The 27947-nt window shown below is 49.1% G+C and overlaps 1 protein-coding gene and 1 pseudogene across 1 annotated transcript; one reads left to right on the forward strand and one right to left on the reverse strand.

Moving 5' to 3' along the window:
* Positions 1-27947, forward strand: FKBP6 (FKBP prolyl isomerase family member 6 (inactive)). The gene is made up of 9 exons (XM_059415935.1): positions 1-57; positions 151-268; positions 712-801; positions 1759-1961; positions 2771-2890; positions 8414-8608; positions 8736-8845; positions 10255-10347; positions 27479-27947. The coding sequence occupies exons 1-8, from the start codon at positions 1-3 to the stop codon at positions 10343-10345; spliced, it is 984 nt and encodes a 327-aa protein (XP_059271918.1). The 3' UTR covers positions 10346-10347; positions 27479-27947.
* Positions 6260-6327, reverse strand: LOC132027328 (U4 spliceosomal RNA; annotated as a pseudogene).

Consider the following 27947-nt stretch of genomic DNA (forward strand, 5'->3'; position numbering starts at 1 on the left):
ATGGGGGGGAGCGCGCGGAACCCGGGAGTCCTGCGCGGGGACCAGGCATCTGACCAGGTGAGAGACTTCGCGCTGCGCAGTCACGGACGTGGGGTGCCGGGGTCGGGGTGCCAGCCGGGGGCTCTGAGGTTTTGTGTCTGTCCCCGCAAGTCGGCGTACCAGAGATTAGGTCGGAGGATGCTGGACATTTCCGGGGACCGGGGCGTGCTGAAGGACGTCATCCGAGAGGGTGCGGGAGAGCTGGTGACCCCCGATGCTTCCGTGCTAGGTACCGTCTGCCTCCCAGCTGGCGACGCGAAAGGATCGGTCCTTAAGCGTGTTTTGCACCTTACCTCGGGAGGTGGGCAGGGAAGGTGATGTTTAAAAAAAAAAAAAAAAAAAAGGTAGAACCCACTTGTTTGTTAAAATTCTTGTTATTAAAGGAAAGCAAGGGAAGCCCTCTCCCCTTTGCATGAGGCCACTATGAATAAGGGTCATTGAGGCTCACCAGCCAAGATCTTGAAACAGCCAAAGGGCAGGCGTGGGAAAGTTGAGCAGATTTGTCCTATCAGGGTGGGAGATGGTTTGAACGCATTGAATCCCATCGAGCTTTTTTGTCGTTTTTGGTTTTGTTTTGTTTTTGGGGTTTTTTTTGGGGGGGGGGTAACTGTGAGTTGACGTAGAGTTGTGCATGCTTGGTTTCTTTTGCTTGTATTGTTTTTTCTGTTTTAGTGAAATATTCTGGATATCTGGAGCATATGGACAAGCCTTTTGATTCTAATTGTTTTAGGAAAACTCCTCGGTTGATGAAACTTGGAGAGGGTAAGTTGAGATGAGCAGCTGGAAAAGCAGGGGTTCTTTATCTCTTTCTTTTTTTTTTTTTTTTTTTTTTTTAAGATTTTACTTATTTATTTGAAAGACAAAGACACAGATCACAAGTAGGCAGAGGGAGAGGAAGGGAAGCAGGCTCCCCGCTGAGCAGAAAGCCCTATGCGGGGTTCTAGATCCCAGGATCATGAAATCATGACCTGAGCCAAAGGCAGAGGCTTTAACCCACTGAGCCACCCGGGTGCCCGAAAAAGCAGGGATTCTTTTGGGGAAGCTCTTCAGAGCATGGAGTCTTTGAGTTGGTTTTTTAGAGGCTGGGTTTTGCTAAACCAGCCTCGTTCTCCTACACATTTCCCGATGAGGTCAAGATATTCTGGAAATGGTTTACCTGGCAAGTTCACCTTTGCATCCTGAGAATGAAAGGGTATGTTTATTTGTTAACAATGTTTATGGGGGACTTAGTATTCGTAACACATGCTGAAAAGAGAAGATGTACTCAGATGATTAAAACATCTCCGCTAGGGTGGCGGTGAAGTTAGAGCACTTTCACAGAATCAGGTGAAGTCTGGGGAGGTTTAAGTAGTGTTGTGGGAGTGCTTAAGGAAGGCATAATTAAGTCCATCTGGGAAGATCAGGGAAGGCTTTATGGAGGAGGGGGCATTTAAAGTGAGCCTTGGAGTTTGAGTAAGAGTCCAATCAGGATGGAAGCTGGGCCTGGGGTGAGGAAGCAGGAACTTCCTTGCAGGAAGAACAGTGGGAGAGAGGCCAGACTGTTGCAGAGCCCAGAGAAGTTGGAGTTTGGGGACAGTGGGAAAGAAACTGAGAAGTGATCAGGACCATCGTGTGGAAGTTTTGGAGTATGATGTGGGAAGATCTGGACTTGAAGGGGGAAGAAATTGGCAACAGTAAATCAGGAGGCTGGGCGAACTTCAAAATCTTTGTCTCTTTCAGATATTACACTCTGGGGCATGGAGCTGGGCCTTCTGAGCATGCGAAGAGGCGAGCTGGCCAGGTTTCTGTTCAAACCAACCTATGCCTATGGAACCATGGGCTGCCCTCCCTTGATCCCCCCAAACACCACTGTCCTGTTTGAGATCGAGCTGCTTGACTTCCTGGACTCTGCAGAGTCAGACAAGTTTTGTGCCCTTTCAGCTGTAAGTTCTGGAGCGTGGGTGTCCGTACTTGACTAGAGAATGGGTTTGGTTTTGGTAAAACCTTTCTGTGATGGTGATGCTCTGCCCCGCGTTCTACCCCGTGTGTGGCGGTGGCAGTGGCGGTGGGGGGAGGGTTCCCCTCCTTCCCGGTACATGCCCGTCTTAGTAATGGCTATGATGTATGGGCAGATGTTCCAAGCCGAGGCCCACCCTTGGGTTTGTTCTGGACCAGCAGTCTGAGGTGATCTTTTAGTCACCCTTTGCCTGGTTCTCCCTGTAGGACCGTGACCATTTGTCTGAGGCCCACCTGGGGTCTACTGATTGGGAATCCTCAGGCAGGGACAAGGCCAGGACACCGTGTTTGAAAAGAGGCTCTGTGGGTGATTGACCAGTACCCAGCGTACAGCACTGTGGCCAGGAAGACCAGCAGGGCCTCGGGCAGGTGAAATGCATTGGATAAATGGTTGTTGTGAGACCTGCTTTCCATGCTTGGCGAGTTCTGTCAGTTTCTAATTCCACAAGACAATGTTTTTTGAGGGAGTATCTCTAGGAGGACTAAAGAACCAGACCACTTTTTTGGCCCTTGCATACACAATGTAGTAATAAAGTAGAAATAAATCCCATTAGCTTTTGCTGGGAGCCACAGAGATGACCTCTGCACGGGCACCAGGCCCAGGGCTTGGCTCACAGACGGCCCTGAACCAAAGTGCGTGATCGGAAGGAGGGAAACTGACAGCGGTACTAGCACTCTCGTCGTGCTGTCGTGGCTTTCCGTTTCCTTGCTCGGTGTCCTTGTCTTTGGTCCTCAGGAGCAACAAGATGAGTTTCCACTTCAGAAGGTCTTAAAAGTGGCAGCTACTGAGCGGGAGTTTGGCAACTACCTTTTCCGCCAGAATCGGTTCTATGATGCCAAAGTGAGGTACAAGCGGGTAAGGGTGCCTTCCAAGTATGAATGTAGACCCGGGACGCGCTCTTTTCGGGGGAAAGTTCTTGTTTGTCTCTGTTCTTCACATGCAGTCCTTAAGAAAAATCTCATTACAGGGACGCCTGGGTGGCTCAGGGGGTTAAAGCCTCTGCCTTCAGCTTGGATCATGATCTCAGGGGCCTGGGATCGAGCCCCACGTCGGGCTCTCTGCTCAGTGGGGAGCCTGCTTCCTCCTCTCTCTCTGCCTGCCTCTCTGCCTACTTGTGATCTCTGCCTGTCAAATAAATAAATAAAATCTTTAAAAAAAAAAAGAGAGATAGAAAAGAAAGAAAGAAAGAAAGAAAGCAAAATCTCATTACAAAATCTTTCTGCCGGGGATAATGACCAGGAGAGGAGACACGGGATTTGTGTTTGTGTGCCGTGTTTGTGTTTGGATGTGGTCACATGGGTGTGTTCAGACGGTGAAAGTTTGTTGAACTTTTCACTTGTTTTTGTCATTACCTGCGTGTATTACAGTAAAAAGTCTTTAAAAGTTCTTATTCCGGGATTAGGTCCTCCACCAACTGATTTTCCGTCCCATTTGCCATTGTCATTTCCTGTCACTCTGACTGTGGAGATTTTTCTAGCTCTGAAGTGACTCCATTCCCACCAGGCTTCTGAGTGTGGTTTGGCTCCTTGCATAGGTTATGCTGACAGGAATTCGCTGTTTGCTTTGTAACTCACTCACCAAATCTGAGAATTTTCTGTATCCCAAACTCTCCCGTAGATTCTAGAGGCCATAAGGACTGAGTTTAGAGTCTAGGATCGTTCTGGCTTTGTGTCATTTGTGAGGTAAGCCTAATTCATTCAGGATTTGCATTCAACTGCAAGCAACAGAATCTTGAAAAACTGTACTTTAAACCAGATTTAGGGGTGCCTGGGTGGCTCAGTCAGTTACGCATCCCACTGTTGGTTCAGTTCAGGTCATGATCTCAGGGTCATGAGATCGAGCCCTGCATCGGGGTGGTGCGTGGGGTGTGGAGCCTGCTTAAGAGTCTCTCTCTTGGCCCCTCCCCTGCTCTGAAGCTCGCATTTTGCTTAAAGTTAATTATGTAATGAAAAGAAACCATAATTTAAATTTTTTTGAATGGGAGGGGAGGCAGTCCGAGGCTGGTAGGTCAGTTCCACAAAGCCATAAAGGATCAGGTTCCTTCTTTCTGTTTTACTACCCTTAAACAGGTCCTTTTTTTACCCCAAGGTGGTGTTTCAACCTGTAGCATCACGGGGTCACCCAGGCAGGAGAAAGGGAAGGGAGAGGAGTCTGGTGTATTTATGTTAAGCGCTTTCCAGAAGTACCCCCACCTCGTGATTTCCTTTTCTCTATCCTTGGCCGGATCCATATTCAGTGGACCCCAGTAACTGTGTGGGAATCTGGGAAATATTAGTTTAATTTGTATACCCACCGCTGTGAACGAACTTGAGGTCTGCTAGAGGAGGAGGGAGTTGGGGTTTGGGGTGGGTGTCTTGTGGTATCTGCCTCGTTTGGTTTCTCTGCATATGCTCAAGAGACCGACGGGAAAGTGCGTGAGTGTGTTGTCCTTCAGAATGCTGACAGAGTCAAGGTCCTAAACATGAAGGGTACAGGCCTTGGGTTCACAGTCAGCTTGAATCGCAGATACTATTCATATTGTAAGGTTTCTTGAGTCAGAGCCTGCTCACACGGAGGGGACAAAACTTCCCAGGCCCTCTTTAAGTCCGTTTGTGGCTTTTTCTGGCATTGTGAGTTGATACTCGACACGCTTTAGTTGCTGTTTTTAACTTCTTCTACTTCTCATTCTGGAAGGTGGATCTCTGGTTTTCACTAGTGTTTTCCCTCTGCTGTCCGGCATTCTGGTCCAGAGTTCTTGTCCTGGGCTGCCCTGGGATTCTCTTTGCGGACTTCCTGTTGCTTTTTTCCACTTACCCCTTGTGGCGATAGAATAAGTATATTCTTTCATTTCTAAAAATATTCTTGTACTTAACACCCATTTAACAGTTAGCATAACTGAGTATAGAATTCTAGCACTCAGATTTTGAAGAATATTGTTTGATTTTAGCTTTTGCAGTTGTTGTCAAGAAGTCTGTTATCATTTAGGTTCCTGTCCCTTTCTATGTGACCTTTTCTTTTCTTTCTCTGTAAAGATTTAAGGATTTTTTTTCCTCTGGGGTTATTCAGTCTTACAGCGGGTTGTGTGTGTGTGTTTGAAAAGCTGTCGTATTGAGCCCCAGGCGTGCCATTTCATTCAGAAAACTTGTCTTCTGTTCCGGGAAACTTTCTTGAGCTGTTTCTTTGGTAATTTGTCCTTGTTTCTGTCTTTTCGTTTTGGGGACTCTTCGGTAATTGGTAGGCCATCTGGATTGAGCTTCTGCTTCCCTTTTTTGACTCTCAGTGTCCATCTTTTTGTCTTCTCTTTCTCAGCCCCTCTTGTCTGCCAGCTCGGACCACTGGTTCTGTCTGTTCCCTCGGCCCTGAGCTGGCGGCCAGCCCCTCGTATGCGGCCCTTGGTTCTGCGGTCAGGACTCTGCCGTCTGTACTGATGTGCTGGTGTGTTACCAATCCTCTGGTTCTTCGTTCTTGTTGGATTGCGCTTTTCTAAATTCACACTTTTTTAAAACGTACAGGTCGCGCATCTATCAACACGGTCTGATTCCAGATCATTTCATCACCTCAGAAAACAAAACAGAACAAAACAAAAACCCTGTACCTGTGGGCAGTTACATTCCATTCCCCCATCACACCCCGTAGCCCGTTTTACTTCCTGTTTCTGTGCTTTTGCTTATTCCTGGATATTTTACGTAAATAGAGCGATCAAATATGTGATGCTCTGTGCCTGGTTCCTTTCGGTCGGCAGAATATTCTCAGGGTTCATCCATTTGCCATGTGTATTCGTCCTTCCTTCTGTCTTAAAAATTTTTACCTTTTAACTTTGGTCAAAATGTGCAGACCCTAAAATGTATCATTTTAATTATCTTCAGGTACACAATCCAGTGGCACTAAGTGCATTCAGTGTTACGTGACCGCCACTACTACTCATTTCTGGAACATTTTCCTCCATCCCTAACATCATTCAGCCGTTACACATTAGCTGCCTGTGCTCCCTGCTCCCCCAGCCCCACAATCTTTATTCTCTTTCGTGCCTCCAGGAATCTGTCTGTCTTCCGTGCGTACTGATCTAAGTGGAATCCTACAGTATTTGTCCTATTGTGACTGGCGTCTCTCAGTTAGCGGGATGTTCTCAGGGTTCATCCGTGTCATAGCATCTATCAAATTTCATTCATCTTAAGGCTGAGCGGTACACTGTGTGGACCGTACTGGGTTTTGTTCAACCATTCGTGCGCATTTGGCTCATTTCGCCTTTCAATTAGCAATAATGGCGCCTCGGATAAACCTCATTGGCTACGATACTGCCACTGCGCAAAGCTCGTTTCGTCTTTCTGGCTATCGTGAATAATGTTGCCTTTTACACCAGTGTGCAAGTTCTTGTGTAGACTTGGGTTTTCATTTTTCTTGTTTGTACCTAGCAGTGCAGGTGCCGGGTCATGTGGTAACTCCCCCATTTAATTTGCTGAAATACCGCCAACCTGTTTTCCATAGCGCCTGCGACGCTTCACGTTCCCACGAACAATACAACGGTTCCAGCTACTCCACACCCTCACACTTACTTTCCATCTTTCAAGTTAAAGCCATCCTGAGTGGGTGCGAGGTGGCATCTCGTTAAGTTTGACTGGCGGTTCCCGATAACTTGTGTGTTGATTGGATATTTATATGTCGTCTTGGGAGAAATGTTCATAGTCTTCACCCATTTTTAATTGGATTTTCTGTCTTTTCATTCTTACAAAAGTTTCTTTATATTGTCTGAATACTAGGGTTTTTTAAACAGGATTTACAAATATTTTCTCCCATTCTTTGAGTTGTGTCTTCACAATCTTTTTCTTTTCAGGAATGTATGAACGTCTTTTTATTAAACAACACAGAATTGGGGCACTTGGGTGGTTCAGTGGGTTAAGCCTCCACCTTCAACTCAGGTCATGATCTCTGGGTCCTGGGATCGAGCCCTGCATCAGGCTCTCTGCTTTGCAGGAAGCCTGCTTCCTCCTCTCTCTCTGCCTGCCTCTCTGCCTACTTGTGATCTCTCTCTGTCAAATAAATAAATAAAATCTTTAAAACAAAAATACACTGAATTACCTGTGGTTACAGGTAATAACAGCAGTAAGTCATTAATTATATTATCAGCTTAAACCAGTAAGCAATGGCTATACTGATTTTTGTTCATTTTCTTTGTTTTCTTTATAGTGTCCTTTGAAATACAAAAGTTTTTACTTCTGAAGTCTGTTTTATCTATTCTTTTGGTGATTTGTGCTTTTTACATAATGTCTAAGAAACCATTGTCTAGTCCAAAGTCCTGAAGATTTACACTTAACTTTCTCTTTTAAATCTTACAGTTTAGCTCTACATTTAGGTCTATGATCCATTTTATAGACTTTTGTATGTAGCTTGAAGTGGGAACCCAACCTCACTCTTCTGCATGTTGACATCCAGTTGTCCCGCACCTTTTTTCTCCCTTTTTAAAAAGATTTTATTTATTTATTTGACAGAGAGAGACACAGCGGGAGAGGGAACACAAGAGGGGAGAGTGGGAGAGGGAGAAGCAGGCTTCCCCCCCAAGCAGGGAGCCTGGAGCCCAGGACTGGATCCCAGGATGCTGGACTGGATCCCAGGACCCTGGGATCATGACCTGAGCCAAAGGCAGAAGCTTGATGACTAAGCCACTCAGGCGCCACCCCCAGAACCTTTTTTTGAAAAGACTACTCTTTCCCTGTTGAATGGGGTTGGTCCCCTTGTTAAAAATCAGTTGACTACAGAAGTAGAGGCTCAGTCTGCACGGTCAGTTCTATTCTCTTGATCTGTGTGTGTCCTTCCGCTATTACCACGCCAGCTTTGCTGCTGTAGCTTTGTCGTAAGCTTTGAAATTTGAAAGTGCGAGTCTTCCATTTTTTAAAATATTGTTTTTAAAATATTTTAAAATATTGTTTTGGCTACTTGGCATTCCTTAAATTTGCATGTGACTTTTCAGGTCAGCTTGACCATTTCTGCAAAAAAGGCTGTTGAAATTTTGGTAGTGATTGCTTTGAATCTGTAGATCAGTTGGGAAATACTGCCTTAACTGTATTAAGTTCTTTGACCTATGAACATGGGATATATTTCCATTTATTTATATCCTCTTAAATTTCGTCAACAATACTTCGTAGTTTTCAATATACTGTTCTTGCACTTTGAATTTATTGTGACTTCATGCTATTGTAAATGCAGTGGTTTTCTTCATTTTTGGATTGTTTTATGGCTAGAATATAGACCTACAACTAATTCTCATGTATCAATAGTGTGTCCTTCAACGTGTTGAGCTCATTTTTTTCTTTTTTACCTCTGATACTCTTTTTCTGAATTCTTCGGGCTTTCGATAATAAGATTATGAGCTTCCCCTTGACCACCTGTCTTCCCTCTCCACAGGCCTTGCTGCTTCTCCACCGACGATCAGCACCCCCCAGAGAGCAGCACCTGGTGTCAGCAGCCAAGCTTCTGGTTCTTCTTAACCTCTCCTTAACATACCTGAAGTTGGAGCGGCCTACCACGGCCTTGCGCTATGGAGAACAAGCTCTGATCATTGACCAGAAGAATGCTAAGGCCCTCTTCCGGTGTGGACAGGTGTGCCAGAGGCCAGGGACTTGAGAACAAATGCCCGAGAAAGGATAGCAGCGGTGTTGAACTTGGGCCCTGGGGAAATGCTGTCTTTCCTCACCAAGTGTATTTGTAAAACTCTATCCTTGGACAGGCCTGTCTTCTCATGACCGAGTATCAGAAGGCCCGGGATTTTCTAGTCCGAGCCCAGAAGGAACAGCCCTTCAATCACGATATCAACAATGAGCTGAAGAAACTGGCCAGGTGAGCCCCGTTTGCAGGAGCACAAACCCAAGAGGCTCCTGCCCCGCCTGGGGTTCTGGTCTCTCCGCCTAGTAAAGGACCGATTGTGAGCGCTGCCCAGCGTGTGTTAGGAGGCAGCGCCCCCTAGAGCTGGCTTTGGGAAGTGCTCAACCAGCAGCTTCATGGGGAGGGGGGGCGTGGGGCAGTCCTCCACTCAAGTCTGAATCATTTCCCTTCTCCCTGTTCCCCACTTTCTACCCCCAGAGTAAGCACCCGAAAACAGCTGGGCCGGAGTAATTTTTAAGAAGGGCCTTGTTCTGCCACCACTCTTCCCTGCTTACCGTCAACTGAAAACCACTGTTCTGAGCAGACGCCAGAACGGTGCCCTGCAGATCCTGTTGGGTCTACAGTGGCTCCTTGAGGTCTGACTCCTACCCCCAGGGTGACTTTCCTGTCACACAAGTAGGCTCTGTACCAGTGTTTCAGTCACACAACACTTTGTGGTTATTGACATTGTCTTCAAAATTTTCTACAACGATTATATCGGCCCATAAATAGTTGTCCGTAATTCCAACAGCTCATAATCTATCCACTGTCTTTTTACGTGTTTTGCTGTCCTGTATGGCACCTGTTGACATTCAACGTTTACTCTAGATTGCTAGTTAACGCTTTTGATGCTAAAAAAGTCACAGGAGTGTGTACCTCTTATATTTACATCCATTTGATATATTTCAGGCCTTTTAAGGCTGTCCAGCAATTTCTTTTCTGTTTTTTTTTTTTCTTTTAACCAAAACGATTTTTTTTATTTTTAAAAATGTCTTATTTTTAAGTAATCTCCATACCCATTGTGGGGCTCAGACTTTCAACCCCGCAGTCAGAGCTCCATGCTCTACTAACTGAGCCAGCCAGACATTCCCCTTTGCTGGCTTTTAAAAGTGTCCTGTCGGTCCCACCTAGGGTGCCAGAAAGAACAAAGAGGCGTCCTGCCAGGATGCTTGTAAGTTAGATGTAGAAATTTGGGAATCTGACCATTCTGTAGCAAAGAAATCTCAAGATAAGTTCAAGGCCACGGAACATGAGGCCACTTGGCAAGACACCGAGCCCGGCAGGCCTCACAGTGGCTCCCAGCCTTTAAGGCCGCAGTCTTCCCAGATCATGGGCTTTTCGTCCAAGGGCTTCTTGAACAGCCTCGAGGTAGAGGTTGGCTATGACTGTCCCCTCTGCGGGGAGCCCGGGGTCTCCCCGCCTCTCCAGCACGCCTTCCTTCCCCTCCCGATTCACTTCAGTCTGAATTTTCAGATTGAAGTGAATTTTCACTTCAGATTGCTGAATTTTCAGCCTCTCTGGCCCGGAGGGCGGTGTTCCAGCCACCAGATGTCACCTCCTGCAAAGACAGACGTTCTCTAACTAGCGTGTATTTCCGTCTCCAGCTCTTACAAGGACTACACAGATAAAGAGAAAGAGATGTGTCACCGAATGTTTGCTCCTGACGATAATGCCTCTACAGTAGGAGAGACTTAAAGGTAATCAAGGGGCTGAAGCATTAAAGGCTTCGGGGTTTTGTCCAATGTATGGAAGGATCGTTGCTCTGCTAGGCCCACCAGGGAATAGAGGCTGTCTACAACTGACCGTAGATGGGAGTAGAAAGTTCCTGGCGGTGGCTCATGGCACAGTGACCATGTGGAGGGCCTTCTCGTGAAGGTGATCAGGGAGAAGACTGGAAAGTACCCCAGAGTTGGCCTTTAAATGGATAGGTGTAGGAGGTCTTAAGCTTTAAAATTAAAAAGTGCTTCCCTTGTTTTATGGTAACCTCTCCCTCAAGGGAGCTTAGAACATGAACCTGTGAATATAGTCATTAAGGGGATGGTTTATCTGGGAGCCTCCAACATCACTTTACAACTAACACTTGTTAACAAGGACAAAAGTCCAGATGTCCAGGGGCAGGAATGGGCTGGGACTCTTAAGTTCTGCTTACTGTGAGTACGAGAGATCGGAAGATATTAGAGCCCCCCGGAGAGCAGAACCGAACCTTCCCGCAGCAGCAGACGCCCAGTGGTCTAGCGGGCACAGGGTTAAGGTTTCCCTGGGAGTTCATGAGTGGACTCTCTAGTCTGGTTTACTATTACTTAAGAAAATTAGTGGAGACAAAATCACCTGCCTTAAACACCTGCTTAGCTGGGTGGATAACTCTGCTCTCTTGAGAGAAGTTAAACAAGGAGCAACAAAGAAACAGCTGCCGAATGGGCCCGTGGCAGTAAGTCTCCTCTTTGTTGCCACTTACATCTCTCAACAAAAGAGGTTTGAGAGAAGGCGGCTGTGAAAAGGCCCATTCATCCCAGACGTTTTCACAAGTGTTCCAAAAACCGCAGTTCTCGGCCCTGTCGAAAACAGGCAGTCCGTATCAGAAGTCGGTGTTGCCTTTATCACAGACTCTGACCCTGTGACCTTGGCCTTCAGGTCTTTCAGGGACATGGGAGTATTTGTAGGTCTTCTGAACAGAGACAGGAGCCAGAGGACTTCTCCTGTTTGGCTGCTGTTGACGTGCGACAGGAAGGGGTGCTTGCTGGCTTTCTACCAGACATTTTGGACTGTCATCAGACATGTTCTGCCGTTTAGCGAACACCCAGTTCTTCCGTTTAGCGAACACCCAGTTCTTCCAGGGTCCGTCCTGGAAACAGATCTGGGAAAGTCCGTGGGGCAGCTGCTGCTTGCCGTCTCTACGCTCCCCTCACCCCGCCCCCGGCTGTCTGTGTCTCTAAGGCCTTGGGACCTGATGAGTTGTTAGATGGTTTCCCAGATATTCCTACGTCTTGAGTGTCTTGTCAAGTTATCAATGACTATGTTTGGGTCTAAAAGAGCCGTTAGTATTCTACTCCTACTGCTGTTGAGATTTTTTTTTAACTCTTTTAAGATTTTATTTATTTATTTGATAGAGATCACAAGTGGGCAGAGAGGCAGGCAGAGACAGAGAGAGGGGGAAGCAGGCTCCCCGCTGAGCAGAGAGCCCAATGCGGGGCTCGATCCCAGGACCCTGAGATCATGACTTGAGCTGAAGGCAGAGGCTTTAACCCACTGAGCCACCCAGGCGCTCCTGCTGTTGAGATTTTAACACATTTTGGCCTCTGGGTCTTTGGTGTTCTCTCTTCTACACCCTTTTTCTGTTGTACTTGTGACTAGTCCGTCACTTAAAACGTACAAATTTTCAGATTTTTTTCGACCAACCTAGTCTTGACAAAATTTGTTCTTTTCAAGATGTTAAATCCCCGTGATCTGTTTTCTGAGAGTCTATCCTTCTGGTGGCATGAGCATTCTCTCAGTTAACGTTCTGGAAGCTCCTGGTCATAGCAGACTACGTTTTTTGGGATCAGAGGCCAAGTACAAGGCTTTGTATTTTCTGGCATCTGAAACCGTGCCCAGCACATGACGGGCACTCAGTAAGTGTTGGTTGGATCAAGTCTAAAATAGCCGAAATGCTAGACCAGCCTCTTTGAAACCACATCCTCCAGGCTGCCTCTCGTATTGGCTGTCAGGACACTCGCCCTTGCCAGGGACAGAAACCTGTCTTCGGCTAGCATTGGCTAAGAAAGAGATTCGCGGAAGGGATTTGGGGGAACTCGCAGAATCGGAGCTGTTGAAGACCAAGGTCTTGGGTGGGTAGAGACCTGAAGCTCTGAAGGCCTCGAGGCCCTCGTCCCGTGTCTGCCACATGCTCTCCCTCCATAAAGCGTGCCCAGGGGACCCTTCCACAGCCTTCCTATTTGAGACCAAACACTCCCCTACCCCATACCTCCCTCTTCTTCCTGTACCCACCAGGGCTCCAGCTTGAAAATCCCAGAGCAGGACTCTGGCCCCTTGGGGTGCGTAGAGTCCCATGGGGGGCGCCCCTTCCTAGCAGCACAGAGTAGGGATGTGGGGAGCGATGACAAGAGGGCCGCTTGTCCCAGAGAGCAAGGGGAGGAAGAGGATGGGCAGATAAAAGGGCAGGCGCCCAGCAAGGGCATGTAGCAGTGCTCAGTGCTGGTGAACTCCCGGCTCGCTCTCGAGGGAACGGGGGAGTCGAGGGAGGAATCCCGTGGCTCCTGCTCTGCGGGGAGCTCAGTGGTGCCAAGGAGCAGACTCGTCCCGGCTTCCACGGCGCCGTCCCCTCCCTTCGTGTGGATTTGCAGAGGGCAGGTCAAACACACACGCGAGCTACGACGTCAGGCTGGAAGTCAGCCTTTCAACGCGCGCGTGCGGGGAGAGCTGAAGGCTGATGGCAAACCGCAGGCTCCGGCTGCGTAAGCTGTTCCTGCAGCGGCCTTGGGGCCGCGATCAGGGCTCGGGGTCGTAGTGCCCTCGGTCAGACCTTCCGTAAATAGGCACTTCCTAACCGTCCACTTGGCTAAGACCTTCGTCGCTCTATCCCCAGTACTGCTGGTTCCATCAGGGGCACCGAAGAGCTTTCATAACCGGTGGCGGCGTGGTTGGAAACGCTCAGTGCTAACAGTGTTCCAACTTTCCGTTTTCCTAACTCGGTTTCTGTACTTTTCACTGCTCACTTGGTTCGAGTTTGAGTGTGTCCTTCCCGACCTAACATGCCGGCATCTAAGAGCCTCGCCGTGCTTATATTGTGTCTGGAAAACAGATGTAAAGTGAGCGCTGTCGTGGTTTTCAGCTGTTTAAAGGGTTGACCTGAAATAGACGCGTTCATTCTGTCGCCGCCGAAGGACAGGACCATAAGTGGACTTCCAACAGGAAGACAGAATTTGGCTTCCCATGAAAGATTTACTTTCTCGCCCTACCTGCCATGTCATTAGGTTCCTCCAGCATGGGGAGCCCACTTTGGAAAGCTGCTGCTTTTGACTGACTTTTTGAAGAAGGCCCTGTTGGAAGCATCTGCTCCCGGGCCAGGCCTTTCCACGGTCCTGCGGGAACATGGGTGGTCCTGGGAGTTGGGGCTTCCTGTTAGGGTCTGTCTGAGCAGAGCCAGAGGCCCCTTGGAGTTGGGTGACTGTGTGATGAGTGACCTTCCTGGTCCTTCCTGCTCCTACATGCCACCGTAGGGAGTCGCCAGCTTACAGAGGACGGCCACTCCCATCTCTGCTTAGCATTAGAAAAAGGACTCAGGGAAACGAAGCAGGACAGATCTGGATCCAGAGCGAAGGTGTTGGTTCAGAAAGGACCCAGTGCGACTCCTAGCTGGCGAAGGCCACCGGTGGCCCTTCTCCACTCCTCGCTGCTGCTCGAAGTGCCTCTTGCCGGCGGACTGTTTTCAGGCTCCGTGGTGGGTAGCGGTGGCCCGGAGCAGTCCAGTCCTGCCCCTGTGGTTCTGGTCTGCACGGGGAGCTCTCCTGGGGAGGACGGGGTGATCCGTGGACTCCCAGAGCACTCGGGGAGTGTCGTGAAGGGAAACCGCCTAATCAGAGAAAACATCCTTGGAGCCTGGCCTCAAGGAAGGGTGGCCTTGGGGACAGGCCTGCAGGCTGGGGGAGAAGACCAGGAATTCAGAGCTGAGGTCCGCTGGGGATTGGGGATTGTCCCAGCTTCTCAGTCGTCCTGGGAATGTGGGCTGCGCTCTGCAGAAATCAAAGGAGGGGAAAGATGTGCTCTGCCCAGCCCATGCTGAACAGCTGCTGAAGGCGGGCAGGGGGAGGGCGCGTTTGGAGGCAAAGTCTGGCAGGTGGCGGGTGTGGGAGAGGTGGTGACAGCCTGGAGGGAAGCACGGGAGCAGGACTAGAAGGGAGGCAGGAGCGTGAGGCCTCCCGTCTGGAATGGCTGGGAGGGAGCTTCTGTCAGAAGGAGTCTATAGTGCTGGATGGGAATTTAGCTGGAGGGGGACCACGATGCCAAAGGCTTTGCAGGATGACCTGTGGGCAATGATAGAAGGGACTAAAACTGTTCTGGAGAAGAGAAACTTTAAGGGGGGGCTGGGGGGCAGAATTGGGAGGTCAGAGGTGATCCTGGTGCACACCAGGAGTGACGATGGGGAAAGCTTCCTGGAGAAGGCAGAATGTGGGCGAGTTTACAAGGTTAACTGGTCGGTGTGGAAAGATTGAGAAGACTCCCTGACACGGCCGTCTGACCTAGGCATAGTTTTGCAGTTTTAATGTTGTTGGCTTTTGGTTTTTCTTATTTTCCTTCCAGATTGTTTTGGTAGCGTTACTTAGCGTGGATTCATTTTTTTCTTAATTTTGATCAAAATGTTTATTAAACATTTTCAAAATATTTATTAAACAATGTCTGGGTCAGACATTCTCTTCCATGTTTTATGTGGGTGAATTCAACATCTGTGTAACGTAGGCTTCCTCTCCATTTCATAAACAAGTTCATGTGAAGGGGCTCACCTGGCGAGGTTTTGTAACTAGTAAGTGAAAGACCCAGAGTCAAATCCTGGCCCCGAGCCACCAAGTTGGGGAAAAAAAAAAAATACAAAATGATTTACCAAAGGAATCCAATTTTAACTTCTGTTTCTCCTGGGCATTCTTCCATGTAACTAAATATTCTGTATTCCATGTAGCTAAATATTGTGTTTATATTGTGATTTCTTGATTTTCTTTTTTTTTTTGGTCAGTTTTGGACTAGTCTCAGTTGATTTGTTGTGATAGACGATATTATTTCTTTTTTTTTTTTTTAAGATTTTATTTATTTATTTATTTGACAGAGATCACAAGTAGGCGGAGAGGCAGGTTGGGGTGGGTGGGTGGGAAGCAGGCTTCCCGCTGAGCAAGGAGCTCAATGCGGGGCTCGATCCCAGGACCCTGAGATCATGACCTGAGCCAAAGGCAGAGGCTTAACCCACTGAACCACCCAGGCGCCCTGCTATGCTTTTTTTTTTTAAGAGTTTCGTTTTTCAATTTCAATTTGCACTTGCAATTACAATTTCAAACTGCATTTGTTTTTGGTTTTTGAACTATTTGCTTTTATCCTTACCTCTTCAAAAACTGGGTGGTACCATTTAGTCTACGACACTTTATTTATTTATTTATTTATTTAAGTCTATGACTCTTCCTTTCTTTTCAGGGCCCTCCCTCTTGGAAATCTCCCTTTCTGTGTAACTGTCTGTACCGAGTGTCCCATAGGCCTGATACTTCACTGCCATTCTGGGGTTTCTTTTTTTCTCCTGGGTTGCATCTGCTACCTACTGGATCTCTTCTCCTGGTTTACTTCCTTGTTCTGTTATTCTCAAATAACAGCCAAAAATTGGATATATGATTTTTCACCTCCTTACACATCCAACACACATTTGATTATAAACATAGAGCTGGGTGTAGACTTTAGAATGAAAAGAACCCCCTCCGCACTCGGAGCCTGTCCTCCAGCTGAAAGCTGCCTTCCTCGTTAGAAGCTGTCCCCCTATTAGGATTTGCCCCGGCCCCGTTAGAACCTTTCTCCCTGCCCAGACCCCACTTCAAAGAGCTCCACTCTCCGACTGTGCCTCCCTCCACACCCAGCCCTCACACCCCCCCCCACCCCGCTCAGCCCCCTCCCTGCAACGGCCCTCCTGTCAGTACTCCTCCCCCCAGAGCTCCTCCCCAGCAACCGGGGTGTTGGTAAAAATATTTCTCTTTGTTTTTACCTTCTCTGGAATTTCACAGCAGTGTGTCCAGGTGCCCCCAGAAGCTCGAGTCCTTTATTTAGGCACCTGAATTCTAGAGGTTCAGGTTCTTGAGAGCTAAGCCATTCCATATTTCTTTTGATGACATTTTCCTCCTTTTTTTTTTTTCTCCTTCTCTCCTCTTGTTCTAGGACTCCAGTTCATCGGATGTTGGACCTTCTGCAGGGCATCTCCAGGTCCTTCATGTCTCCTTAAAGTCTTCTCTCCCCTTCCCTCACCCTCCAGGGAAACATGCTTCATTTTCCAAATCTCTTGTTGATTTCAGTTCATTTCAGCCAATCAAGTATCTGAAACCACAAGATCTTCTCAGATTTCCCTTTTTCATAGTATCCCAATTCCCCTCCTGCCCCCACTTTTCTATTATGAAAAATCTCAGACTTCAACAAGTGGAAAAATAGGATTCCCTCAGTATTCAGCAGTTCATTTTTGTTTTGTTTTGTTTTTTAAATTTTTTAATTAACATATAATGTATTATTAGCCCCAGGAGTACAGGTCTGTGAATCGCCAGGTTTACACACTTCACAGCACTCTCCATAGCACATACCCTCCCCAGTGTCCATAACCCAAATACCCTCTCCATACACCCCTGATACCCAACAACCCTCAGTTTGTTTTGTGAGATTAAGAGTCTCTTATAGTTTGTCTCCCTCCTGAACCCATCTTGTTTCATTGATTCTTTTTCAACCCCCTAAGCCCCCCACGTTGCATCTCCGCTTCCTCATATCAGGGAGATCATATGATAATTGTCTTTCTCTGCTTCACTTATTTCGCTCAGCATAATACCCTCTAGTTCCATCCACGTCATCACAAATGGCAAGATTTCATTTCTTTTGATGGCTGCATAGTATTCCATTGTATTTATACACATCTTCTTTGCCCGTTCATCTGTTGATGGACATCTAGGTTCTTTCCATAGTGGCTATTGTGGACATTGCTGCTATAAACATTCGGGTGCACTTGCCCCTTTGGATCAGTACGTTTGTATCTTTAGGATAAATACCCAGTAGTGCGATTGCTGGGTCGTAGGGTAGTTCTATTTTCGATTTTTTGAGGAACCTCCATGCTGTTTTCCAGAGTGGCTGCACCAGCTTGCATTCCCACCAACAGTGTAGGAGGGTTCCCCTTTCTCCGCATCCTCGCCAGCATCTGTCATTTCCTGACTTGTTAATTTTAGCCATTCTGACTGGTGGGAGGTGGTATCTCACTGTGGTTTTGATTTGTATTTCCCTGATGCCGAGTGATGTGTGGAGCACTTTTTCATGTGTCTGTTGGCCATCTGGATGTCTTCTTTGCAGAAATATCTTTTCCATGTCCTCCGGCAGTTATAACAGCTCTCAACATAACGCCAATGTTTGCATCTCCGACCCCACATACTTCCTTTGCACCCCTAGCACGGTCAGGTTAATTTGAAGCGGATCCCAGTGATGCTGCCCTTTCATCCACAGGATTTCCCATTTCCCTACGTATCTCTAGAAGATAAGGACCATCCCTGTACATTTTTCTCTTGTTCTATGAAATGTTTCTTTTTCTGCCTGTTTGCTTTGACCTTTCTCTTTTCCATGTTGTAGAGTTTCCACAAGTTGGTGTTTTCTTGGTTGCCTATTCAAGTTCAAGAATGTAGCCGTTAAAAAATGGGCCAGGAGTCCTTATACGTGGGCAGTGGAGGCCCTCCTCCTTCTTAAGGCTGAGCAGGTGGGAGCCAAACAGAATGTTCTGGGATCCTTTGCACTGGGTTCCAACTCTTACAGTAGCCTACCCCATTTTTCCTCAGGTGGATTTTCCCCCCTGAATTAGTGGGTACAAGTGCTATGTCATCTTAATCCATATATCCCCAATTTCGGTGAAGTTGAGCAGCTTCTTGTGATTTTATCAGCCATCTATATTCTTTGTGCCAACCTCTCTGAGGTTGAGTGGGCTCAACCCCACTCTTCTCTTGGGTCTTTTTGAGTACTGATTTGTAAGAACCCTTTTTCACGTGAACAATGTTAATTAAATGTTTTGTAAATTCGAATATCTACTTCCAGCTGTCTTGAGTATGTACATAGTTACCTGTGTTGCTGTTTCTGTGTGGTTTTTGGAATTCCTATTATGCCTATGTTTGAGCTGTGGGAGTAAGCCAAGGTCTGTAGCAAGTGAACAGGAGTGCTCGGGGCAAAGGGTTTTCTACCGTTCTTCCTAGAGACGGAGCGCTCCTCTGTCTGTAGTGCTTCGAGATAGTCACAAGCCCATTGATCTCCCCAGCATTTCTGAGGGAGAAATTATTGTTTCCACTTTGCAGATTTGGGAAGGAATGAAGCTCAAAGAATTAGACCCTTTGCTGTGGAGGTCTTTGTGCTTATGTATAAACAACTGTGACCATTTCCTTTGGATCTGAAATTTAAACCCCAGATGAAATCGGAAGCTTTTAGTATATTCAGCAGCTTTCTTCGGTTGGAGTGTTACCACCAGGGGTCGTGGATTTTTCTCTTTCTCTTCAATGTTTAGGAATTTCTTCCTTTTTCTCCGCTTTCCACACATAAGCTGCAGCCTTTGAGCTATAGAATTAAGAGGACTGAGCCTTTCGGGCACGGGCAGCCTCAGGAAAAAGAGTATCTTAACAGACTTTTTAAAAAATGTTGTCTCGGGACACCTGGGGTGGCTCGGTGGGTTAAGCGTCCAACTCTTGATTTCAGCTCAAGTCTCAATTTCTAGAAGTCGGGAGATCTAGCCCCATGTCGGGCTCCACACACAGCACGGAGTCTGCTTCTCCCTCTCCCTCTGCTTCTCCCCCCACTCACGTGTACACGTGTTTTCTCTCTCTCTCTCTCTCTCTCAAATGAACTAAAAAGAAAAAGAAATAAAAACAAGAAGCGTTTTGTCGGCAGTCGGAAGCTGCGGAGTACACTCTTGCAGCTGGAATTCCAAGATTTAGTCCTGGCTCAGAGAGTTGGCCTGATGTGAGCACGAAACAGCAGGCCCCACAGAGCCTGATGCCAGCCATGAAGCCAGCGGAGTCCTCTGGGGTCAAGGGTTCCCTTGCTCCAAAATAGCCTTCCTGTGTCCGGGCCGAGCTGGTCAGTTGCCAGGAAAGTGCGGAGAGCAAATCATCATTTCCCCACAGCATGGGAATGGTATATGTGCTGCCGAAGCGAGCACTCCCCACAGCATGGGAATGGATCCAGGTGGGGAATTTACTTGATTCCCCCCTCCTCCCGAAGAGATTAAGAAGAAACTCTCAAATCTGCTCTTGAATCTGTAAAGACATTTCAGGCCTCCAGTGAGACTCGTCTGGGTCCCAGACAAATAATCGCTTCTTTAGAGGTAGTTTCATAATTTTGTGTATCATTAGTTCTTCCGATTTTCTTTCTCTGAATCTCCTTTTTTTTTTTTTTTCCCTCCTCAGAATGTAGTTGTAGTTTCTCAAGGGTACCTGGGCCAGGCAGGCATCTCCTGTTGTCTGATGAGGGCCATGTCGCTTCCCAGGCAAACGGTTAGACACAGTCCCTTGATCTTTTGAGTATCTGTGAAATGCCTTCCCTCCCAGCTCAGGAGGTATCATTGAAGTCCTCCCTATGTTGTGCGACTATAAATAACTCACTGAGGTTGGCACCTTTTCATTCTGCCCCTTCCCGGGAAAGCATTCTCCCCGGCAGAGTTTTTCTGGCTCCTTACCTCTCTCCACATCCTCTCTTGGCAGCTCTAACAGGCCCCAGACCTGCTTCCTACTAAGGTTTACTTTAGCGGATTCTGTGTTCTTTGTGGGCAAGGTCTCCTTCATCAAGTGTCAGCAGATAACTAGGCTCCTTTTTCTAATTTTCAAAATCAGTGATTATGGAAGTGCCCTTTACCGCCCGTTATGGGGGTTGAGAAACGGGAAATGTGGCTTCTCCGTCTTCACTCCCTTGCTGTGACCCTGGCCAAGTCCATTAACCCCTTTGGGCTTCTGTTGCGTCATTAAATACAAACCTGGTTTTGAAATGAAGGTGGCAGCTGGGTGGAACCTTTTACCTCTTTGACCACATACCCTGGGCCTTCGCCGTGGCACTGCAGCAGCTGATGGCCATGAGCTCGGACAGTGGCCACCAGAGGGAGGGCAGCAGGGCTGTGTGGTGGGTCCTGGGCTCCCCTTAAGGGGGGGTAGTGCTCAGCGTGGGCAGGGGGGTGCTCTCTGGCTCAGGTTAAGCCTAGAAAGGCTGGGCTTGGGGAATCACTCAGGGAGCTGGACAGCATTCCCAGCAGGTAGGGAAGGCGGCCAAAGGGACCCGGAGTCATGCCAGCACTAAGAAGTGGATGGATGTAGCCGAGGGAAGGGGCAGGTTGCTGAGGGCCACCAGGGGGAGGCCAACCTTGGACAGCCTAGTGAGGGTCGGTGTGGAGCCCAGAACCGGGGCGGGGGCTGGGGGCGCGGCAGGCGAAGGAGGGCCCGGCAGTGAGTGTCCACTTTGAACGGCCGCCGGGCAGGGTGGCAGGAGAGATGACCTAGAGGACCTCCCAGGCCAGACAGCACGTCACGGGGTTGGAAGGGGCCAGGGCTCCTTCGCCGATGCTTCGCCCTCCGCTGGAATCACTCGAGATGCACAGATGAGGTTCTCCGAGTGGCCGAGGAACGTGTTTGAAGAAACAGGCCCAGTGAAGAGAACAGCCTGAGAGGGTCTGTCAATTTCCATCGATTATGTACGATGTCGGCCCGTTCTCTGGCTTTTCGAACAGGGATCTGAAGCTCTCCTCAGTTTTTTTAAGACCCGCTGTTGCCATCAGTCCTCGCGGATGCCGCTTCAGGCTGACGGTTGCTCACCCTGGTTCCCTGCGGTGGCCCCTGAGGGAAGGGCCGTGGATGGGGCTAGGAGACGGGGTGCGGCTGGCACCCGACCCGTGGGAACCTGCTCCCCCTGCCCCGCCGGCCCCAGGGCTTTGTCTCCAGCATCAACATCCTGGGCGCCGCGGCCTCCGGCTCAGGCTTTCAGGATTACATCACTTCGCCGGCTTCTCTGTTACACTTTCACACTCTTCTTTGATTACCGCTCGCTATTATGTGCGATTACTGTAGACACCGATCTTGGCCTTGCTGGACTTTCGACTTCACGTGGGCTGCCTCTTCCCCAGGCCTGGGTTTGCTCCCCTTGGCAGCCGCTTGCTGAGTTAGTATTCATGGATTCGGCGGGAGTCGGCCCGCTGGAACTGGGGCTGAGTCCCCTGCCTGAGTCTGGCGGCCTTTGTCTTTGTAGGTGTCCCGGCTTATCTTTCCCGGAGCCTTGGAGACAAGGTGACCTCTTTCTCCGGCTGCACCTCAGTGTGCTACCGGAATCAGATTTGCAAAATGTGAACCTTTTCATTTTGATACCTTTTCATTTATGCTCAACTGTTACTTTTTATTGGCTCCCATTTGAAAATTCGACTAACTGAACCTCCTCGGACCTCAGCGTCCGATCCTGTCCGTTACCTCTGCCATCAGCATGCCTGGGGACAGCTTTGCGCTGAATGAATATTGATCACAGGATTTATGTCGAAAGTCACTTCGTGGAACACACTCCAGAGGGAAACACTTTTTTCTCTTTTTTCAGTTGATTCTTTTTTTTTTTTTTTTTTAAAGATTTTATTTATTTATTTGACAGAGAGATCACAACTCGGCAGAGAGGCAGGCAGAGAGAGAGAGGGAAGCAGGCTCCCTGCTGAGCAGAGAGCCCGATGCGGGACTTGATCCCAGGACCCTGAGACCATGACCTGAGCCGAAGGCAGCGGCTTAATCCACTGAGCCACCCAGGCACCCTGATTCTTATTAAGCTTTTTCTTATGGAGATTTTCAAACCTAAAGGTAGAAAATGCTGGCATGCCGATCTACCTATGTACACATTATCTATCTGACAGTTACGCCATCCTCACTTCGCTTTTTTCCTACCCACCCCACACCCACAACTTCTCGTCAGTCTTAAAATTATAAAAATGCGGGCACCTGGGTGACTCAGTGGTTTAAAGCCTCTGGCCTTCTGGTTCCATTTTAAATGAAGTTACCTTTTACCATTTTTTTTTTAAGATTTTATTTATTTATTTGACAGAGAGATCACAAGTAGGCAGAGAGGCAGGCAGAGGGAGAGAGGGAAGCAGGCTCCCCGCCGAGCAGAGAGCTTGATGTGGGGCTTGATCCCAGGATCCTGAGATCCCGACCCGAGCTGAAGGCAGAGGCTTTAACCCACTGAGCCACCCAGGTGCCCCAATAAATAAAATCTTTTTTAAAAAATAAACTATAAAAATGCCACATGCTTACAGTTAAAAAAAAAAAAAAAAAAAAATGAAAGGGTTGAAGTTGAAGTATAAATCTCCTAGTCCCCAAGCCCACTCTCCTGAGGTAACCAATGTTGATGTTATCTATGTATCCTTCCTCAAGGGTTTTTTGTGAATATTTGAGAAGGTGGGTGTATATGCATTTCCATACAAATAGGATCCTGTATTTTGTACCATACTGCGTTTAAATACATTTTGGGGGTTCCTGACTCTCAGAGCAGCATGTGAGTTCAAGCTGCACATCTGGCACATAGAGATTGCTTAAAATACATAAATAAAATTTAAGTACATTTTCAGTGATCTCTAAGTTAGCACTCAAAGAACTACCACCTCATTTTTAAAAATCAGTGAGTTAGGGGAGCCTGGGTGGCTCAGTCAGTTAAGCGTCTGCCTTTGGCTCAGGTCATGATCACGGAGTCCTGGGATCGAGCCCCGCATCAGGCTCCTTGCAGTGGGAAGCCTGCTGCTCCCTCTCCCTGAGCCCCAACACCCTGTTTGTGGTGCACGCCCTCTCTCTCTCTCTCTCTCCCCCTCTCTGACAAATGAGTAAAATCTTTAAAAAAAAACAAAACGAGTAGCATTCCATCCTAGTAGGACGGTATTACAGTATTTTTTTTTCCCATGACGGAGAGCATGAGTAGGGGAGAAGGGGCAGAAGCAGAGGGAGAAGCAGACTCCCACCTGAGCAGGGAGCCCAACATGGGGCTCCATCCCAGGACCCTGAGATCATGACCAGAGCCAAACGCAAACACTTAACCCCCTGAGCCACGCGGGTGCCCGATATTACGATATTCTTGACAGTAACAGGAGGTGATATAGTTCCTGTCCCCACACCTGAGTCTCCTGTGACAATAAATGTGTCCTTGGGTCGTGATCTGTGCTCCTCTGACTGAACTTGCTGTTGCTAAATCGATCCCTCTGGTGGCTGTACCAATTCACGTCCCCTCTGGCAGCATCTGAGAGAGTCTGTCCTATACCTTTGCTATCCTCTCTATTGTAGGTTTAATCTTTTCCAGTGTGGTCCATCTGAGAGGGGGTCTCGGAAGTAGCATGTCCCTGATCAAGCATCTTTTCACATGTTTCCAGAGTCAGGTGTCCTTTCTACAAATATTGCCTGTTTCCGTGTAACTGAATGCCTTTGTCCGTTTTTTAGTTCTTTTTTTAAAGATTTTATTTATTTGACAGATCACAAGTAGGCAGAGAGGCAGGCAGAGAGAGAGGGGGAAGCAGGCTCCCTGCTGAACAGAGAGCCTGATGTGGGACTGGATCCCAGGACCCTGGGATCGTGACCTGAGGCAAAGGCAGAGGTTTTAACCCACTGAGCCACCGAGGAGCCCTGTGAATTTTTTAGTTTTTCGACAGTGGTCAGTGACATTACTTGATCACTTGCTTCGCTGGATATTCTAGGTGTATGATCGTCCTATCCAAGTATTTCTACCAGTTGCGTTTCTTATTTACTCAGAGCCCCATCTAAGCATGTGGGCTAGTGCTTCTAGAAGAGTATTGGTTAGTGGTGACAGCCCTGAGCACTCATGTCTTTCCCTGCTGCGATGATTGAACTGTCACTCCCAGCTCGTGGGCGTGATGGGGACTTCGGGGTGAGATAGTCGTCTTCTTTTTATCATGTTAAGGAAATGCTTTTATTAAAAACTTTTCTCCGGAGTGACTGGTATCAGATGCCTTCCTGTCACAAAGATAAGCGTGTCTTTTTTTTCTTTTACCCTTTGACCTGCTGTTAATGTTTTTATAATACCGAGTCTTTGATGTGGCAGGGAGAGAAATACTGTGCATGTTTAATTGGTTGCTTGGGGAGAGCAGCAGAGGTCCTCGTACACAAAAGAACAGTTGCTTCCCTAAGAAGGCGCATCTCTGGGACCTGGTATATTGAGAGACCTTGAAACTGAGTGGGAGAGTTTGAAGTGGAAGGAAACTAAATTTGCTGCTCCTCCCGGGCTAATAGGCAGCTTGATGCCTGAGAGGGAGGAGTGTGAGGAAACCTTGGAATTGGGAGCGCAAGAGCCGGGTAGAAGAGGGTGCGATGAGCCTGAGCGCAACTTTGCGGACGGAAGGGCTCCCCGGCGGGGTGGGCTAGGGTGGCCAGCGGCACCCAGCTCGAGGTGCTGGTATGCGGGGGGCCCCCCTTCCGAGGACTGGAGTTCCGGAAGTGCGCGCGCCCATGGGAGGGGCCCGTCGTCCGGTTCTCACGTTGGCTTAGTAGGGAAGCGTCTCCTCATGTGCTTGTCTATTACATTTCCCCATAATCCAGTGAGAAAGGTCTGTGTCCCTCTAGTGTTCTGAGAGTTCTTCTTTATGGTTAGAGTTTTAAAGCTATTAGCAGTGTATTTCTATCCTTAATTTGAAGTAGGGATAGAGATCTTTATTTTTTATTCAAATGTCCAAATAGTTGTACCAGAGCGCCCGGCCGGCTTGGTCAGTAGAGTGTTGCTACTCTTGGTCTCAGGGTTGTGGGTTCAAGCCCTGTTTGGGTGTAGAGATGATTATTTGTTTCAAGATTTTATTTTTACGTAAGTAATTGTACCAGAATTTCTGTTTATGGACTTAAAATGCCATATACGATACCTAGAACAAAGGGTTCACATCTGTAGAGGGTGAATTAGCTCCTTCGCTTTAATGATAGAATGACTCTTGTTTGTGTCAAACAGGTAGACTTCGTAGTAGAATGACTAAATTGTGCTCCGTGAGCCTGGGGCAGTCAGTCTCCTTCCGTCTCTAGGGCTTGAGCTCTGTGTTGATTCACCAGTAGGTTCTGGGCCTGAACACTGCAAGTCCTGCTGGGCCTCAAACTGGACAGAAGGGGCCAGTGATGAGAAGAAGTGTCGCATGGGTCTTGGCCCCAGGGCTGGCCGTGTCTCGGAGTGCGTGCATCAGGGGTCCCGCCAACGATCGGGAGATTATGGCCAGCCTGCTGTTTTCTCCAAGACTTCGCTGGGGTCGGACAGGAAAGTGCTTTGGCTGTTTTGGCGTTCGTGGCTCTGACCCAGTCATACCCCCATCCTCTCCTTGTCCGGCTGCCCAGCCGAGGACCGCAGATGCCCCCCTGCTGTGGGCACGGGGTCCATTCCAGCCAGGCAGGGCAGTGCTGACAGGAGCCCACACATGGCCCGTCCGTCCAGCGTGATGGCCTCAGACCGGTTGCACGTAGCTGGCAGCTTGGGTTCGTGGAGGGTGAAGCTGCCATTGTGCAAAGGCCTGGACCAGGAACCTGGCACCGCGTCGCAGCTGCCACCCCGGGGTCCTGGGCAGAACGGCCCGAGAGCCCGGCTCAGAGGGGACTGCTCTCCCTGCTCCTGTTCTTATGCCGCCGCGGGCTCTTCCCCAGGAGCAGCCAGGCTCCCCTTGCTTCTCGTAAAAGCTCTTTCTGTGCTCAGAACCTTCAGCAGTGCTTGGGTAAAACCGGAAAGTCCTGCCTGAGTTCTCTGTGGCCCCAGTGACGTGGCGCCCGCCTGCCAGTGCAGGTCCCCGTCCACCTTCCCTCCCCTCGCTCACCTCACCCAGGCCACCCGGCTTGCCGAGGTGTCACCTTCACTGCAGTCGCATGTCCAGCTCCCGGCGTCTGCATCCGCATTCCTGGAGCCTGGAGAGCCGCCGCCTCGCTCTTCTCGGGGCTCCCTCTGCCTAAATGTCCCCTCAGAGAGGTCTTCGTGTTAAAGAGCAGTGGCGTCACCCTGCGTCCCGGGAGCCTGCTTGCTCTCTAGTAACACTCATCTTTTTGTATGCGTTCATCTCTTTATGCCGCTGGAAACCAGTTCCGTAAGAGTGGTGACTTTGAGATTTGTAAGTCGAATGTCCCAGGTGCCGTGTTCTACTGTGGTTTGCGGTGAAGGCCAGCACAGGCTTCGAGATTTAAGTGAGAAGCGACACCGACAGCTGGAGGAGAGAGCCTTGGCCTTCCCCTCCGGCCTTGGCCTGTACCACCTACTGCTGTGGTCACCCAGGGGCCGGGGGCGCAGGCAAGGGCTCCTCTGCTCTCGACACCCCACTCTGCGCGCAGGGGCAGGAAGGGTCCTTCCTCCCCTCTGCTCCCACTGGCGCTGGGAACGCCCTGCCGGCCTCCCGGGCCGTCGAGGGCCAGCCTGCTGCAGCCGCAGGGCCCGAGCGTGGCTCCGGAGCGTGGCTTCGGGCAGCCCGGGAGCAGGGGTGCGGTGGAGGGGGGCAGGCAGAGACCGCAAGGCGGTCAGCAGGTCTGATCAGGGGTGGCGGCAGGTTCCAGCCCGCAGATCACCCGCCCAGCCAGCCCGCAGCAGCCGGGGGAGCGTCGTGTTACCAACCCGGGTACAGGTGAGGAAACAGAGGAGCACAGCCGCGGCGGCAGCCCCCAGGCCTTGAGCGGGGGTCTTCCGTCTCTCCGCACCGGTGTGTGTCGTCTGTCTGGCCCTGTGACGCCACTGGGGCTGCGTTGCCGCCCTGGACAGGTTCGTCCAGGCTCCCGGTGTGCTCGCCTCCCGAGCGGCTTGTGCCGCCCCAGCGTGTGCGACGCGTTTGCGGTCGCCGGCTGAAAAGCAGCTGCCACAAGTGTTCGATTCTTTGGGGAGTATTTTTCACGTCTTTAAGTGGCTAAGGAAGTGTCCCTCCTTGGGGAACAGTTGAGAAAAGGATAAAGGATAGAGCTGTGTCTCTTATTTTGGGGTGTCCCGCCTAGCATCGTCACCGCAGACCCAGCCAGGGCCGACTTTGGCTCTAGGACTCGGGACTGTGCCGCATGGGACACCTCCCGGTTGCGATGGCTCTGCGCTGGGCAGCTGTGTCCTGGCGCACATCTAACTGCCGTGTTTGACTCCTAGATTCTTCGAGCAACCTGCGGACGGAAGTGGCAGGCTGCTGGAGCTCTCCATCAGCAGGACGGGGGGCTTTCTGGAATGAACTCCTCGGCACACACCGTGCGGCAGGGACGCGCTTGGAAGTCGGGGCTGGGATTCCACAGCCCTGGGCCGTTGCCTCCTCTCCGACGCTGCCGAAGTGTGTTTTCACAGCTGCTGTTTTCTGTTTCACGTTTTCATACACAGAGTAGGGGAAAGTGTAGCTACCGATGAGTAGAAAAATGCTATTTTTTTAAAAAGGCCGTTTCTTGTTTTGTTTTTTCAATGGACTCAGTCCTTGGCTTTTCTCCCGGTCCCAGCCCCCCTTCCGGCTGGTAATGTCCCGGGGTAAATACAAAGAGAGATCGCTTTGTGTGTTTTATACGCTTTTCTGCTTGAGAGAGAGAATTATGTTACACGCGTTATTGTTGTAAATAAATAAAACCTTTCTCTG

This window comes from Mustela nigripes, chromosome 11 (assembly GCF_022355385.1).
Source record: "Mustela nigripes isolate SB6536 chromosome 11, MUSNIG.SB6536, whole genome shotgun sequence".
Classification (NCBI taxonomy): domain Eukaryota; kingdom Metazoa; phylum Chordata; class Mammalia; order Carnivora; family Mustelidae; genus Mustela; species Mustela nigripes.